The sequence below is a fragment of the Neopsephotus bourkii genome, unplaced genomic scaffold (genome assembly GCF_033783945.1).
Source record: "Neopsephotus bourkii isolate Nb327-2 ecotype Australia unplaced genomic scaffold, CSIRO-AGI_Nbou_v1 NB_1682, whole genome shotgun sequence".
In the NCBI taxonomy this organism is placed as follows: Eukaryota; Metazoa; Chordata; class Aves; order Psittaciformes; family Psittacidae; genus Neopsephotus; species Neopsephotus bourkii.
This window is the reverse complement of record NW_026902156.1, coordinates 852-18478: the sequence shown is the minus strand read 5'-3', so window position 1 is coordinate 18478 and position 17627 is coordinate 852. Positions and strand designations below refer to the sequence as shown.

General features: G+C 47.5%; 2 protein-coding genes across 3 annotated transcripts; one reads left to right on the top strand and one right to left on the bottom strand.

Annotated features, from left to right (window-relative positions):
• Positions 1-5745: 5745 nt before the first annotated feature.
• Positions 5746-7709, bottom strand: LOC133224494 (olfactory receptor 5G3-like). Of its 2 annotated transcripts, XM_061375983.1 has the most exons (2): positions 6791-7709; positions 5746-5768 (listed from the first exon to the last, which is right to left on the bottom strand). In XM_061375983.1, the coding sequence occupies exons 1-2, from the start codon at positions 7707-7709 to the stop codon at positions 5746-5748; spliced, it is 942 nt and encodes a 313-aa protein (XP_061231967.1). The 2 variants fall into 2 exon arrangements, with proteins under 2 accessions (XP_061231967.1, XP_061231968.1); XM_061375984.1 differs by lacking the exon at positions 5746-5768 and having other exon boundaries at positions 6783-7709.
• Positions 7710-12760: 5051 nt separating this feature from the next.
• On the top strand, positions 12761-16880 carry LOC133224488 (olfactory receptor 5AP2-like). Its single transcript, XM_061375978.1, has 2 exons — positions 12761-13686; positions 16715-16880. The coding sequence occupies exons 1-2, from the start codon at positions 12761-12763 to the stop codon at positions 16878-16880; spliced, it is 1092 nt and encodes a 363-aa protein (XP_061231962.1).
• Positions 16881-17627: the final 747 nt, after the last annotated feature.

Below are 17627 nucleotides of genomic sequence, written 5' to 3'. Positions count from 1 at the left end.
TTGCCTGCCCTGATGTCTCTCCTGTTGCTTTCCTGCACAGAGAGCTGATGGGTGATGGGCAAACATTGCATACATAAACCACCCCAAAACACTCCAATGTGTGCATTACCTCAGCCCATAGAGCTGCAGCCTCTGCCAGGACCATGGTGAGGCCTGGAGCCATGGCTGAGCCTGAGAGCTATCCTGGAGACATGAAGTAGCTTGGGCTGGAGGGAGAAGCTCCATGATTGAATTGAATCAAGCCAGGATCAAAGCCTTTGCTGATTCCTTAACAACACACAACTAAGAGGCACCCAGGGTCAATCAGCTGAATCCTGCTTTGTTCCCAAAGCTTCCTGATATTCCCTGGTTATTATTTAACCCAGACGATGGCTGTTTTCCTAAGGCTTGGGGATAAGTAAGGACAGAGGTTTCACACCCTTTCTGGCCCCTATGTCAGTGTTTGACTGCTCTTACAGTGAGGGTTTTCTACCTCCATCTGTTTCTAACTGGAATTTCCCAAGCTGCAAATTCACAGTAGGCAATCTCAGATTTACCCTCATCTGCAAGATCAAGCACATGGAGAACCTGCAAGTCAAATAGAATGGGACACCATTCTTTCAGGTATTCTGTGTCTCTTCAGTCATACAATCATAGAACGGTTTGGGTTGGAAGGGACCTTAAAGCTCCTCCAGCTCCAACCCCTGCCACGGGCAGGGACCCCTTCCACTGGAGCAGCTTGCTCCAAGCCCCTGTGTCCAACCTGGCCTTGAGCACTGCCAGGGATGGGGCATTTACCACTGCTTTGGGCAACCAGAAGTCATGAAGCAACATGTGCCTGTTCCTGAGCTGTCCCAGTTATATCTTCATGCTCTGTACTGAGCCACACAGACATAATTCCATAATCCTAGACTATTATCCCAGTGAAACATTCACATGAACACCGGTAGAGTGGGTCAGATTGCATGAACCCAGGTCAGGAAGCACACAGGCATCTGGGATTGAGTTCAGCTGCCTGAACATTGACTGTTAACACCCTGGAGGGGCCCCTGGGGCTCCCTCTGAGCTTTCAGATGTTGCTCCAGAATGACCCAACCCTTCTGAAGGTTGCATGATGTACATGTCAAGTGCATGGCAATGTCCCCAACCCTTCAGGACAGAGTAAATGGCACCACATTTCTATAGGAGGGCAACCAAACCTGACCTGGAGCATTTCACTGCATCTGTCTCCTTCCCTGCAACTTAACTGGTACTTTCAACCACAACTTAGAGGAAAACATGCAAAAAAAATAGTGGTTTCTTAGATCCTAAATTATTATTTTTCCTTTATAAAGTTTTAGTCCAACTGAAAGGAAATTAAAATAAATCTTTTAAGACTGTTGGGAGGAAGGATTAGGAGATCTGAAATAGTTTCATTTTCTTCAAATTTAGATAAATAAAAGTTGAGTCATTAAATCAGAGTTTTGTGTCTCCATCTGTGCTCGGTGAAGGTGTGTTCCTGTATCTCTAGTATTTGTTCAGACAAAGAGAGCAGTTTCAAGAGTTCAAGTGTGAAGACACACACACACACACACACACACACACACACACACACACAGAGCATCCTCCCCTCACTGTGTTTCCATCCCCATCAGAGGCTGGGGTCAGGCTGCATGAACTGGGCTCATTTTGGACTCATTGAACCAACCACGTTGTAAAACACCTTTAAGCTCACCCAGTCCAACCCTTACCCCAGCACTGCCAAGGCCACCCCTAACCCACGGCACTGAGGCCTCATCTCCACAGTGTGTGAGCACTTGCAGGGCCGGTGCCTGCAGCCCTGCCCTGGGCAGCCTGTTCCAATGCCTGAGCACCCTCTGGGGCAGGAATTGTTCCTCAGCTCCATCTAACCCTGCCCTGGTGCAGCTTGAGGCCGGTTCCTCTTGTCCTGTCTTTTGGATTAAAACAAACTGAAAATAGGTTTGAGGGAGGCAGCTGATGCAGTTTCAACTCCAGGCGGCCTTCAGATCCTGACTGGAATTAGTTTAATCCAGAAAAATCTATTCTAAGATGCATATACCAGGGACAGAGGGTGCATGGTACAAGTCCTTCTGATGTTCAGACCTGCTCTGGACCACATCCATCCTTACCAACCTATGACATTATTAAATATCCTCTTATTTCTATCCATTCTAGAAGGGACCTGACTATCACATAACTGGGCAATGAACTGTAAATGTTGAGTCAGCTGACCCCATCTCCATGCTTATTCTCCAATCCAAAATTCATAATAGTAGGAAAACCACATTTATGAAAGCCAGTCAGACACGGAGGATGGATGTAGTGGACTCCAACTTGCCTCACAGCCTAAAAGACACAAGCACATCCATCCCAAGGCAAATAATGACAAGAAGTTTCAAGTATGAGGTTTCCTTGAGCAGGTCCAAAGGTGAGAAGAAATGCAATGAGCTTCCACAGCTCCCTTTACTAGGGGGTCAAAAGTAGATAGGGACAAAGCACCCCATTGGCAAGAACCACATTATCTGCATATGTAATGAAGACAGAGATGTGTCTTTAAAGAGACGAGTATGACCAAGCTTGTATGGGCACAGAAAGCTCTCCAGCAGGCCCGAGATCCAGGCTTTCACAATACAAGCATTCAGAGCTATTTCCATCACAAGTGATGCTCACTTTGCCAAAGCAAGAATCGGTCCCTGGGGACCAACCACCCTTCCAGGAGTCATCAGCTTTAACAAGACCTTCTGGGGTTTACCAAGGAAGTTTCCTCATCACCAGAAAAGCTTCTCAGAAGACTTGGATGTGACTTACCTCATTCTTCATAACAAGCCATCAGAGATTAATTAGCTGGGGATAACAAGAAAGAAACTTTCTTCTTTGTTAGCAAAGTTCACTTCTACAAGTGCCTTGCTTGACAGAGATGGCTCATGCCCAAAGCCAGTGACCTGCAGAATCAGTGTGTTGGCATGTTTGTGTATTAAGGACAATTTCATGGGCCTGCATCATAGAATCCCAGAGCGGTTTTTGTTGGAAGGGACCTTAAAGCTCATCCAGCTTCAACCCCTGCCATGGGCAGGGACCCCTTCCACTGGAGCAGCTTGCTCCAAGCCCCTGTGTCCAACCTGGCCTTGAGCACTGCCAGGGATGGGGCAGCCACAGCTTCTCTGGGCACCCTGTGCCAGCGCCTCAGCACCCTCACAGGGAAGAGCTTCTGCCTAAGAGCTCAGCTCAATCCACCCCCATCTCTTTCCAAGCCATGAACAGTGGTAAAGGCAGACACAGAGATGAACTCACCAGTGTCTGAAGAAGATCTCCTTGCTTCTTCCACCAGGACCTCAGTAGGGTTCCCTTCTCCAGGGTACCAATGGTGTCTAGAAGAAGCCATTCTAATATCTCCCAATTCTCTTTTAAAAACAATAGAGAGACACCTTGGCCATCAGTTTTAATGGGAGTAAGACCAAACTGAGACTCTGCCTTTCATTTCTACATTAAGGAAAACTAAGGTAGCTCAGTTTCCAGCCAACGTAGAGAAAAGGTGGGACTCCATATTCCTGGATCTTCCCATGTATCTGGATTTCACACAAGGGAGAGGAGTCATCACCACAGTGCAGTGTGCTTGAAGCACAACTCTTCAAATCCTTTCCAAACAAAAGCGAGAAGAAAAACCACATTTCTCTACCTTCTGGGTCTTTTCTAATCCCCCAGCTAAAGGAGACAGAGCAAGAACTCCAAAGCCTATTCAATCACTTTTAAATACACTTCATACTAAGAGACAAACCTGAGTGTCTCTCCTCACCTATTTATGAGCCAAGGTCCCATTACAGCTGATGAGACTCAGGCCAATGCAATCAGCAGAGTTCATTCAGATCTCTTCAGCTGCAGCAATGGAGGTGTCTGCCTTGCAGTGGGAGGCAGGAACCCCACCAAATCTCCTTCAACAATAAAGGGAGCTGATGGACCCAGTAAACACATAGAGGTGACATGGTGCATTCAAATGTAAGGAGATAAGTCATTGCTTAGAGACATTTGAGGTGATTCCTCAATCCAGTCACTAAGAACCCAAAGAAGGGGAGGCAGCTCCTACCCAGCATTTGCTCAGCTGCCTTTAAACCAGATTTAACTACAATGAAAGCAGCTCCACCTGGAAGGGGAGAGCTAAACCCATTAGGAGCTCATCAGCAGCAATGCCAGAAGCCAGGCTCCTCATTGCCTGCTCATCATGACCCACCAGGCAGATGCATTGCAATGCTGGCTGCTGCTCCTGCTTCCTAGAACCTCACCTGGTGTTTGCTCTGCTCTCATGGTCAGATGATAACCCCATTGAAGGCAGTGGCAGCCCTTAGACACAGCAAACCACTGGTTTCCTTAAACACACACAACAAGGAGCAAAAAGGTTTGGGTTTGAGAACAGCTCCAATGTGAAGCCACAGTGAGCAGAGCAATAGGGTTGTAGCCACAGACTTGTGTTTTCAAGACACTAAGAGTTCATGTTCCTGTTTAAAGACTTGGTGATGGTGAAGGAGAGACCAGCTGGACATAAAGTCATTGAATATTGTTGTAGAAGGCACCAGAGAGACCTTATTGTGGCCTTTCAATACCTTAAGAGGGGCCACAAGAAAGCAGGAGAGGGGGCTTGGGACAAGGGCCTGTAGGGCCAGGCCAAGGGGAATGGCTTGAACCTGCCCGAGGGGAGACTGAGCTGAGCTCTTAGGCAGAAGCTCTTCCCTGTGAGGGTGCTGAGGCGCTGGCACAGGGTGCCCAGAGAAGCTGTGGCTGCCCCATCCCTGGCAGTGCTCAAGGTCAAGTTGGACACAGGGGCTTGGAGCAAGCTGCTCCAGTGGAAGGGGTCCTTGCCCATGGAAGGGGTTGGAGCTGGAGGAGCTTTAAGCTCCCTTCCAACCCAAACCATTCCATGATTCTATGATTTCAGGGACAGAGAAAGGATTAATGCAAGGATTAATGGTGTCACATTCTTTGTGACTTGATGCCTCCTGCAAGTTCTCCATGTGCTTTATCTTGCAGGTGAGGGTAAATCTCAGATTTCCTATTGGGAATTTGCAGCATGGGAAATTCCAGTTAGAAACGGAGGGAGGGGAAAACCCCACTGTAACAGCAGTCAAACACTGACATAGGGGCCAGGGAGGGTGTGAAACCTCTTCCCTTGATTGTCCCCAAGCCTTAGGGTGAAAACAACTGTTGGCTGGGTTAAATAATAACCAGGGAATATCAGGAAGCTTTGGGAACAAAGCAGGATTCAGCTGATTGACCCTGGGTGCCTCTTAGTTGTGTGTTGTTAAGGAATCAGCAAACGCTTTGATCCTGGCTTGATTCAATTCAATCATGGAGCTTCTCCCTCCAGCCCAAGTTATTTCATGTCTCTAGGATAGCCCTCAGGCTCAGCCATGGCTCCAGGCTTCACCATGGTCCTGGCAGAGGCTGCAGCTCTATGGGCTGAGGTAATGCACACATTGGAGTAGTTTGGGGTGGTTTATGTATGCAATGTTTGCTCATCACCCATCAGCTCTCTGTGCAGGAAAGCAACAGGAGAGACATCAGGGCAAGCAATGCCATTGCTCCAGGCTGCCATGGGCTGCCACGTATCAGGTCTGAAGGCTGCTGAACAGCACCACAGCTCCTGTGCTCTGTTGTGGTCAGGCTGCCATGGAGATCATGGCTTTTATTGCTGCCAACAGGGGGATGGAAAGCAAAGGTGTGGAGCAGGGGACAGGGGTTCCTTGATAGTTTCTGCCCTTTGGTGTGGATTCCTCACTACCACATCTTAAAATGCTTTCAAAGCACCTTCAGTCATAACAGAGGTCACACAAGCACCATATTTCACTTAAATTTTTTGCTCTCTGCAATGAAATTAGGTGAATAGTGCTGGAAATCATTAAATGAGGTTTGTATATAAACTCCTAAAAATACTTCCTGCATGGCATCACACTTATTTGCTGTCATCTCTATTTCTCTTGCTAAAGGTGTTGGTGTCCTTTTCTTAAGGCCCTCAATGACTTCACAACACAATTTCTGTGTAGAAATGGAGTTTGATTCACTGGGAAGGTAGAATTCACTCTCTGTTTATTCTCATTTGCCAAGCAAAAGGGAGAGCAAAAAGGAAAAGAGCTTCAAGCTCTGTAAGTCCGATCATTCCCCAGCACTGCCAAGGACACCCCTAACCCATGGCACTGAGGCCTCATTTCCACAGTGTGTGAACACTTGCAGGGCCGGTGCCTGCAGCCCTGCCCTGGGCAGCCTGTTCCAATGCCTGAGCACCCTCTGGGGCAGGAATTGTTCCTCAGCTCCATCTAACCCTGCCCTGGTGCAGCTTGAGGCTGGTTGCTCTTGTTCCATCCCTTGTTCCTTGGGAGCAGAGCCCAGCCCCCTCCTGGCTCCATCTTTCTTTCATGCAAATGGAGAGAGCAATAAGGTCCCCCCTTATCCTAAGATGAAGAGAAGTGCATGCTTGTAGTTGCCTACCTGTTTCTTCATTAGGTGAAATAAACTACTAATTAACCAATTAGGTGAAATAAACTGCTAAATACAATTATCAAAGTTTGGAGAGTGAAATTATTTGTATTCTCAATCAGATCAACCAGTGCCTTGTCCAGGTGTGACATGTTGTCCTTACTTAACAAAAAGCTGAGCATCTCCCTCACATCCCCATGGTTCCTGTGTAACCTTATCTAGGTGTTCCTGCTCCGGCAGGGGGATTGGACTAGATGATCTTTTAAGGTCCCTTCCAATCTCTAACATACTGTGATACTGTGATACTGTGATACCTGGCCCTAAACTTAAAACATTCAAGATCATTTTATTTTCAAGAGTCTCCTCAGAGCCTCCTTCACCTCCTTATTCCTCAGGCTGTAGATCAAGGGGTTCAGCATGGGAGTCACCATGGTGTAGAGCACCACAGCCCATTTATCTGCTCCTCTTGAGCTGTTTGAGCTGGGGTTTAAGTACGTGAAGAAGGATGCCCCATAGAAGATGCTGACACTGATGAGGTGGGAGGTGCAGGTGGAGAAGGCTTTGTGCTTGCCCTCAGCTGAATTCATGCTCAGGATGGTGGCGATGATGGCCACGTAGGAGAGCAGGATAACCAGGCTGCTGGACACACCAAAGAGAGATGCTGCAGTGGTCAGGATGATGTGGCTGAGGGTGGTGTCAGAGGTGGAGAGCGAGATGAGAGGGGAAATATCACAGAAGAAGAGGTCAATGACGATGGACCTGCAGAAGGACAGGGTGGACATGCTGATGGTCTGTCCCACGCCATTGGTCAGCCCCATAAGGTATGAGCCAGTCACCAGCTGGAAACAGCACTTTGGGGACACGACAAGGGGGTACAGCAGGGGATGGCAAATGGCCACGTAACGGTCATAGGCCATTGAAACTAGCAGAAAGCATTCAGTTATTGCAAAGGTATCAAAGAGGAAGACCTGAGCCACGCACCCAGCATAAGCAATGCTCTTCTTCTCTGACATCAAGTCAACCAACATCTTGGGGGTGATGATGGTGGAACAACAGAGGTCTACAAAGGCCAGGTTGCCCAGGAAATGATACATGGGGGAGTGGAGGTGGGGGCTGGCCCTGATTAAGATGACGATGCCCAGGTTGCCCACGATGGTGACAAGGTAGGTGAGCAGGAAGAGCAGGAACAAGTAGACCTGAGTCACCGGCTCCTCTGTGAACCCCACCAGGCTGAACTCGGTCGCTTGGGTGCAATTGCTTTGTGCCATGGGCTGGATGGTGCTTTCTGTGTGAGCTCCTGGCTGGAGGTTTCTTCTCCAAGAGGCAGTGCTGTCCCAGGTGGAAAAGCCTCTGTGTGGTGGGAGCTGCTCAGAGACAGTCCTGCAGGATGGAAAGGGAGAGTTCAGGCACAGATCAATGAGGAACAGGTTGGGGACAGTCCTGTGCCAGCACAGGTAGAACAAAGGGGTGCTGAAGCAGTTAAACACCATGGCACAACGTGGTGTGTGCTCCTCTGGCTCACCTTGAGATGTTGAGCAATGACCTCTGTGGAAAGCAGTGGGGAGGTTGCACGCCCGAGTAACCTTACCTCAGTGCTGCACTTCATCGCCTATCTTAGTGCTCAGCCTGGGGCCCCCGTCTCAACCTGGAACACAGAGAAAGGTGGTGCTTTCACAGTGCAGATTTGATCCTTCATCCTCTCATGGGCATTGCCAGCCACCTGCTTCTTCCCTCTCTGCTTCAGTTTCTTCCTAACTGGAAGGAATCCCTGACCTATGGAAAGGCCTGCTCTAGTGGAAGGTGTCCCTGCCCATCACAGGAACTGGGTGGGATTTAAGGTCTCTTCCAACACAAGCCATACTATGATCCTATGCAACCTTACACAGTGCTTTATATCGGTTTCCTCTCTCCTGACATACTCTGTCAGATCCAAAACCTTTTCATCATTCTTTAACCTATTCCTTGAGTCTCCAGTAGAAATGGACAATCTCCAGAGTTCAGCGATCTCTTCTTGAACACGTTTTTGGGGGAATAAAGTCATCTTTTGAACCTGCCTCATCTCAGCAATGGGGAACACCCTGAATGTCCTGTACAGGAAAGCTTCTGGTGCTCATCCAGGAAACCTTTGTGCTCAGAGGAGAGGAAGCCTCCTGAGGGTGTTCTCCAGCAGGGTGATCTCCAAACCTGCCTTCTCAGCAGCAGCATGGGGAGGACACAGCAGAAGCAGCTCCCTGGGAAGCCCAGAGCATCATCAAGAAATGGAGCCCAGGACCCTGCAGTAGGGCAGGAGATGCAGACAGGAACTGCTGCTTGTTGGCAAGAGAGAACCACAGGAGAATGATGGGCTGAGAGATTCTGCCCCTCACTTACATCTCAGCTCTGTCTCTGCTGTCCTCCTGATGCTCTTGGAGATGGATGTGGAGATGAACGTGCCTGGAGCTGTGCAGGGAGCCTGGGAATGAACCAGCATCAGCAAACCCCCTTCCTATTTCAAGTGATGTGGGGATGTGGGACTGTGAATCCCTTTGGGTCCCAGGAGGTGACAAAGCCCACAGCAGGTCATTATCTCTTCTCTGTACTGCCTGGTTTGGAGAAGTGTACCCAAAGGAGATGACCTCAGCTTGAGCAAGCAACAGGGCTTTGGGCTCCCTTAGAACAAACCACAGAACAACCCCACCTTTCACATCCACTTTTGGAGCATTTCTGAGGCAGCTACAGCTTCATAGGGGCCATGTTTGACATTATTATGGCAGGGAGCTGAGGGGGACCTTATTGATGGGAAATGGTACCAGTGTCCATCAGCAATGTCAAACACCATGTACAATGAACCAGCTTTCCACTCATCTTTAATTCCTTGTACTCAAACTATCGCTCACAAGTTTGGCTGCAAAGACCCAACAGAAGATTGTGGTGACCTTGCTAATGGTGAGGTAAATGCTGGCCACTACTTGTCCATGCAAGCATCAATGCTCACATCACCCAAAGCACTCGGGTTGGTCAAGCATGACTTGGCCTTGTACATCCATACTGGCTCCTCATGGTCACCCTCCTGTCCTTCCTCTGCCTGGAGATGGCTTCCTGGGGAATTTGGTTCTTAAAATCTCTGGGGACTGAGGCAGCCCCAGTCCTTGAGCTCTCCTCAATGATGGTATTCACCTTCTTCCACCCATTGTGGTGGGAGCACAAGAGACAACGGAGAGCCTGAGGGAGCAGTGCCCAAAAGTGGAAGGAAGGAGATGGGGAGGAACAGATGAGGAGTGTGGTAAAGGAGTGAAATAGGCAGCAATGGGGGAAAGGGCCCTTCTGAAGGGATGCTTTGGGTTGTCCCTGTTGCTGGTGGCTCTGATGGATGCTCCCAAGCCCATCACAGAATCCCAGAATGATTTGTGTTGGAAAGGAGCTTAAATCTCATCCAGGTTCAAGCCCTGCCACCTTCCACTGGAGCAGCTTGCTCCAAGCCCCTGTGTCCAACCTGGCCTTGAGCACTGCCAGGGATGGGGCAGCCACAGCTTCTCTGGGCACCCTGTGCCAGCGCCTCAGCACCCTCACAGGGAAGAGCTTCTGCCTAAGAGCTCAGCTCAGTCTCCCCTCGGGCAGGTTAAAACCTTCATGGGGGTTATGGAGAACCTGTTTCCACAGCCAAATGTGAAAGGAAAGTGCATGTTACACGGATTCCCACTAGAGATCAGCCTGATCCCCCCGTAGTGCACACTGCCACAGTCTGGGAATCATTTGGCTTTCCAGTCCATTCCAGAGCCATGTCAAGTGTACATCTGAAAAGACCAAGACAGAGGGGGGAAAAAAAGAAACACTAAAGGCAATAAAAGAGTGTAGATAAATCAGATTGTCTGTGGTCTTGTTGCACACACCAGTCGTAGGAAGAAAGCAAGACTCAAAAATGGTTCAAAAGCAAGCCTGGATGCCTAAGGAAGAGGTTGGGGAAACCAAAGTCCCTGGTGTCAGTGAAGCTCTGGTGTCCACTGTAACAAAACCAGCAGATAAACATTGTGCCAAAGCTACTTCCAAAACAAAGTGTTGTCAATCTACTGATGACTAAAAGTCTAATGCTGTACTTGGAAAAGAAGAAGGCACTAAGGATAAGATAATAACACTTGAATGTAAGAATCAATTTATTAATCTACTTCCATCATTGAGAAGTCTTTCTCCTAATTTGCCCATGTAGGGACATGTTCTGGATGGAGAAGGACTGCCAGAGCAGTGAGCACTGGCTGGGCTGTTGGGTGCTGAGGGTGATGGGATTTAGTTTGAAGGAGCCTGGAGAGAGCACAGGGGTTTGTCTCTTGAATCTCTATAAACAGAGCTAAAGGAGAGCACCCTGGTGTGTAGGGACCATCCCACAGTACCTGAGCAAGAGAAGTAGGGCAGGAACAGACCTGGGCCAAGTTCAACCAAGGCTTCAGAGCATCAGGGAAGTTGGTGATGAGGAGGCAGACACAAGACAGAGCCAAGTCAGGTCGAGTCAATCCCTTCTGCAGGATCAGGTGAAAAAATTGCAAGAAAGATATATGAGAAATCCTAGGTGACCATCGAATATTCCATAGGTGTGCTGAGCTCCTACTAAACTGGAAACCAGAGCTCCTCTAGTAAAGCTCAACCTACCTGCTCTGAGCTTAAATAGAGATGGGGGAAAAATAGGAAGAGGGTGGGGATGGAGCCCCAGCTGAGGCTGCTCAGGGGGATAAAGGCCTATTAGTTAAAGGTGGGACAATTCCTCCCTGCCTCAAAATTCCTGTTTTTCACCTTTGAATACAGTGGAAGCCCAGATGCACCAGATCAGCTGCTGGAATTCCAGGCACTACATGTGGATAATCCCACAGGCAATGGAAAACTGGGCTCTCAAGTATTCACAGAAGGACATCAGCAGCTGCAGAGATGGAGTCACTTGTGCTTCATGTCCCGTTTGAGGACTGTGTGCAAGATCTGGAATGTCTCTAAACCCATTTCCATTGTGTATGTTCAGAACAAAACATTTGCATGGTTCACAGGTATGTCAGAAGCATCCTATGAGCTGCCCATAACTGCTGCCATGTAGCTGTTCTCAGATTTGGATCATCCACACCATGTCTCTCAGATGCCCAAGCGCCACAATTCTTTTCAGAGGTGATTTCTCACCCTTTGCTTTTCCTTTTCTCTGTTTTCCCCTGGTAAATCATGAGCAGCCCTGGAGGCTTCCTCCCAGGAGAGCACATGCAACTGTATTTACAGCCCCAGCACCACAAGCTGGGCTCTTGGAGTCTGGCAGGAGCTCACATCTCTTCGCACTGGGTGCTTAACAGAGGTAAGATGCACGTAGATGTTCTCTGCTGCACTGGGGATAAATCCTTGGCTCACATCACTCGGTGGCAGAGGGAAGGCACAAGAGGTAACAACACCACAAAGCAGAGCCTCACCTGCACTGAGGCAGTGGGTTTCATTCATCACGTCCTCGTGTCCTCTTCTGTAAAGCTGTGTTTGAAAACAGCTGTACCAAAGTGAGTTTTCTTCATGAGAAGAGGGAGCAATGTCTGATGCAGGTTGTGTTTCTTTTAAACAGGCAGCTAAAGGAAGATGCACTGAATTAATCAAGAGTTAAATGAGGATGAATCTTATTCTGTTATAAAGAAATGTAACATTTTATATCATCAGTGGAATATAGTCACTAACAAATCAGCCTTTGGATTCAGCCTGTTATAACATCAACTCTTTAATGAAAGCAGCTTAATGCCCATGGTTTTAAGATGCTTCAGCATGCTGTAGCCCAGGAAGGAGTAAAACATGAATTTAACAATGTCAGTTTTATCTGTTGTGAATGATCTCAAATAATTTGATTAGTGTGATTTGGTAACTGGAATGATAATCAAAAGCCAAGAGAAAATATCTGGAGGTCATTAACTTGTAAACTGGGATTTCACTGGGACTGGGACTTCCCCTTGATTCATGTTAATGTGCACACTTATGAGGTTCCTCTAAGGTGTCCTCTGACACAAATTGCCTCTGAACTTAAAGTTATTGAAGATCTGATTGTTTTCTCAAATCTGAAAAACCCACATGCTTGAATAAATCCATAGTTTTGAGTGTCCCAAAAGAGAAATCTAACAATGACGTTTGCTGCTTCAATGTGCTCCTTGTTCTTTTTGAAATACCTCGATTTAAACCCATTAAGTATAGATAATGTGAGTTACAAAATGTAGTGGAATACACTAAAATGTAATATTTAAAATGGTCACTGACTGGCATTACACATGGTCCAGATCTGAATCGCCATTTTTCACCAGTTTGATGTTTCTCTTCCTTTTCCCTCAGCAGGTAACACCTGGTCATGGGAGGAAATCACACACAGATTAAATTCATCCTATTTGGAATTACAGACAGCCCATGTGCACAGATCCCTCTTTTTGTCTTGTTTCTACTGATTTACATTGTCACTATTGTGGGGAACATTGGCATTGTCACATTGGTGCGGGTGTCTCCCAGCCTCCACACCCCCATGTACTTCTTTCTCACCCATCTTGCCTTCATTGACACCTGCTATTCCACAGTCATCTCCCCCAGGATGCTGGCAGACCTGTTAGCAGAGGACAAAACCATCTCTTTCGCTGGCTGCATGATGCAGTTCCTCACCTTCGCTTTCTTTGGTAGTGCTGAGTGTCACCTCCTGGCCATGATGGCCTATGACCGGCACGTTGCCATCTGCCAGCCCCTGCTTTATGTGACCATCATCTCCAGCCGTGTCTGCTGGCAGCTCATAGCATCATCCTACATATTCGCCTTCCTCAGTGCCATCGTCTACACATGGTGCGTGTTTGGAGGTTCCTTCTGTGGTCCCAACCACATCGACCACTTCTTCTGTGATGTTGTCCCTGTTCTAAAGCTCGTGTGCTCCGACACCCACAGCAGTGAAATGGTCATCTTTGCCTTTGTCACTGTCAATGAAGTGGGTGCAGTCGTGGTCATTTTGCTCTCCTACATCTCTGTCATCCGCACCGTGCTGAGGATGTGCTCAGCACAGAGCAGGGCCAGAGCCTTCCACACTTGCACCTCCCATTTAATGGCTGTCACCTTGTTCTTTGGGACAGCATTCTTCATGTACCTACAACCTCCATCTAGCCACAGGAACCTGGATAAGGTGGCCTCCATCATCTACACTGTGATCACACCCATGCTCAACCCATTCATTTATAGCCTGAGAAACAAGGAGGTGAAAGGGGCTCTGGACAAGTGTACAAGGAGGGTCTTCAACCACTGGTGACATAGAAGAGTTCTGTCATTCAGGATATGAGCAGTTCATGTCCATTGTGAAAGCCTACGGGGCACTGAAATATTGGGATTTTCCATTAATACTCAGGACCTTATGGAAGTTCTTCCACAGTTTCTGCACAAAAGTCTATGACAGTATTCAATGAGAAAATGACCCCCAAAATCACACCCTTCTTGAAAGAAAACAAGAGGAGACTGAGCCTCAAACTTCAGTTCAGTTCACAGTCACCAGACTGTTGGAAGAAATTACCCTCAATTACTCAAGCCTCTTTTCCTCACAGGAAACACCAATCAGCTGCATTCAGTTACAACTTTTGTCATGCATAAATATGATTTTTCTTACAAGATTCTTGACCCTGTCCCTCAGATCCAGTAAGATTCCTCTTGCCTGTGAGCTCTTTATTAAAGCTGCAGGGGTGGGAGGGAAGAGGAAGTGTAGTTTTACATTTGCTTGCTCAAAAAGAGTCAGAGAAAAGGTTTCAAAAGATTCATTGCATTTGTCTGTGCCTTTCAAAGAGAAGAAGCTGGTGGGAATCAAGATCTCAAGCTGCACTTTTTAATACCAAGGGGAATCCCTCCCCAGGCTTCAGATTCAGACTAGATTTCACTTCAAGTAAGGAACTGTAGAAAATGTAATTCATAACACAGACTGATGAACTGTGCTGAGATTACCCGGTGTTAATTATAAGCTAGGCTTATCAAGAAGTCCTCCCATTCATTTTAAGTGGTGCTTTACACTCAGGTTAAGTTCCCTTTACTTAAATGGTGGGATAAATGGAATTCCAGCTGGAGATAAGCACCCACATCCCATGTCCATGCCCAGCTCACACTAAAGCACACCAGGAAACACCAAGTGGTGTGTTGCACTTACAAATACAGCATGAGGCAAGTTTCCATAGGTTAAAGAGAAACCTGAACCCAGAATCAGTGGTAACTGAGAGCTGTCTGGGTCAGAAAGAAGCAAAAAACCCACTGGTGTGGTGTCCTGGGTTCAGCAGTAGCAATCATTTTTTCTCCTTTTTAGTAGCTGGTGCAGTGCTGTGTTTTTTGACTTTCGGCTTGGGAACAGCACCGATAACACCGGTGTTTTTAGTTACTGCTCAGATGTTTGGTCTGACCAAGGAGTTTGTGAGCCTCATGCTCTGCAGGGAGGAGGGTAAGCCAGGAGAAAGCAGAGACAGGACACCTGACCCAAACTAGCTAAAGAGGTATTCCATACCGCAACACATCATGGCCAGGAGGTTAACTAGGAGTTACCCAGAATGGCTGGGACTGCAGGGTGGGGTGAGGTATAGGTCGGCTGGTGCTGAGGTGTTGTATTCTCTTCCTTTGTTATGTCCTTGATCATTACTATTATTGGTGGTAGCAGCAGTGATTTGTGTTATACCTCAGTTACTAACCTGTTCTTGTCTCAACCCATGGCAGTTGCCTTCTTTCAATTCTCCTTCCCATTCCTCTGGGAGCAGAGGGAAGAAAGTGGTGAGGGCGGGGAGTAGAGTTCATGGTTCTGATTTATGGCCTGGGCTTAAACCACGACATGTGGGAAAATATTTTTCCTTTACCTGTTGTGAGCGACAATTAACTTACATTTGGGAAGTATTCGGGTCGTGAACAGTGTCTTTTGTGTGCTCTGGAAAACAGCAGCAAGAGAAGAGACGTTATCCTGGGTCTGGGGAAAAGTGGCTTCTATCGGCGATCAGTGAGAGAGCCAGAATTGATGTAATACCTTGCTAAAGAGCTTGGCAGGACAGAGACTTTGATGTCAGAGAGCTTCTTGGAAACTTTCAATGCACCTTGTTTTCTTCCTTAGGGACTGTAGGGATAGGAAAAGGGTAACAGGTTAAACTTAAACAGGGGAAGTTTAGATTGGATATAAGGAGGAAGATCTTCACTGTGAGGGGGGTGAGGCACTGGAATGGGTTGTCCAGGGAGGTTGTGAATGCTCCATCCCTGGCAGTGTTCAAGGCCAGGTTGGACAGAGCCTTGGTTGACATGCCTTAGTGTGAGGTGTCCCTGCCCATGGCAGGGGTGTTGGAACTAGGTGATGTTCAGGTCCTTTCTAAATCAAACTATTATATGATTCTTCATTCTATTTTCTTGCATATTGTACCTGAGACCTGTTGAATATATACAAACAGAATCATAGAGCCACAGAAAACCCAAGTTTCACCTCAAGAGATCACCTGGTCCAAGCTTTAATGGGAAAGGGAGCCTAGATGAGAAGTGTCACGTGTAAGGCTCATCACTGCTTGATGACTGCTTGATGAATTACCCCACACTGGTGTTCTTATCTATGCTTTGGTTTAAGAAAGATTCCAAAGCAGGGACAACTGAAACACATAAAGGTTTACCTAGACTTGGTGCTACATGCCAAAGGGAGGGCTGGGTTGCCATAGTCTTGTGTGTGGTGGATCCAACTCTGGGAACTCCCAAGAGGAGCCTCAGTCTAACGTACAGGGGAGGAACAATTGTCAATTCCAGCAATACAAGGAACAGGCTTGGGGTTCTGGAAATACATTTTATGACAAAAGCACCATTGCATGATTCTGCTTCAATCTTTGCAAAGAAGGGATCTACAAAATGCAGAAACCCCTGTCTGTAGACACCAAATTCCCATACCAGGTATATAAAAGAGGTCCTGCCATAGATGTCTAATATCATACCTGGTAAAACAGAATTAACTAATGACCAGAGAAAAATACTGGGAAATAAAGTTCACCTTACTACTCTGTTACTGAGAAGAATAACTCCTTTTTTAGCCATGAAGGGACACAGTCTGGATGGAGAGGGACTGCCACGGCAGTGAGCACTGGCTGGGCTGTTGAGTGCAGAGGGTGATGGGTTCTACTCTGCAGGAGCATAGGGACAGCCACAGGGCTTTGTTTCCTTAATCTCTTTAAACAGAGACAAAGAAGAACACCACGGTGTGGAGAAACCATCCCACAGTACCTGAGCAAGAAAAGTAGGGCAGGAACACAGACAGGGGGCAAGTTCAACCAAGATTCCTGAGCATCAGGAAAGTTGGCAATGATGAAGCAGATACAAGTCTAAGTCAAGTCAGTCCCTGGCCAGCATCCAGTCCAGAAACTGCCAAACAGATCCTCGATAAAGCCTACGTCACCATCAAAGGATTCCTTAGATGTGCAGAACCCCTACTAAACTGGAAAACACAACTGCTCTAATAAAACACAAGCTCCCTAGGCTGAGCTAAAATAGAGATAGGGAACAAATAGGCAGCAGGTGGGGATGGACCCCCAGCTGGGGCTGGTCAGTGGGACAAAGGCCTATTAGACCACTCTGGGAAAATTCACCCCTGCCTCAAAATGCCCCTTTCTCACCCTTGAATGCAGTGGAAGCCCAGAGTCACCAGCTCAGATGCTGGACATCCAGACACTACATATGGATAACCCCACTGGGGATGGAAAACTGGGCTCCAAGAGTGCACGAAGGGACAGCAGCAAATGCAGAGATGGAGTAATTTGTGCATCAGTTTTCATTTCAGGACCCTCTGCAAGATCCGAAATGTCTCTAAACCCATTCTCATTCTGTTGCCAATGTCAAAGTGAAACATTTGAATTGTCCAAAGGTATGTCAGAAGCATCACGTAAGCTGGTCATCACTGCTGCTGTATATCTGTGATCAGGGATGCCTCAATCACACCATGTCTCTCAGATGCCCAAGCACCACAATGCCTTTCAGAGGTGATTTCACACCCTTTGCTTTTCCTTCTCTTTGTTTTCCTCTGGGTAAGCATGAGCAGCCCTGGAGGCTTCCTCCCAGGAGAGCACATGTAACTGTATTTACAGCCCCAGCACCACAAGCTGGGCTCTTGGAGTCTGGCAGGAGCTCCCCTCTCTTCACATCAGGTGCTTAACAGAGCTGGTGCTGGTGCGTGGATGTTCTCTGCTGCACTGGGGATAAACCCTTGG

Bases quoted from the DNA above. Each gene is read 5' to 3' on its own strand.
- LOC133224488 (XM_061375978.1), top strand. From the start codon at position 12,761: ATGGGAGGAAATCACACACAGATTAAATTCATCCTATTTGGAATTACA. The intron at 13,687-16,714 runs GTGACATAGAAG...CCTGAGCATCAG, and splicing joins AGGAGGGTCTTCAACCACTG to GAAAGTTGGCAATGATGAAG.
- LOC133224494 (XM_061375983.1), bottom strand. From the start codon at position 7,709: ATGGCACAAAGCAATTGCACCCAAGCGACCGAGTTCAGCCTGGTGGGG. The intron at 5,769-6,790 runs TAAAATGATCTT...TGAAGGTGCTTT, and splicing joins TCTGAGGAGACTCTTGAAAA to GAAAGCATTTTAAGATGTGG.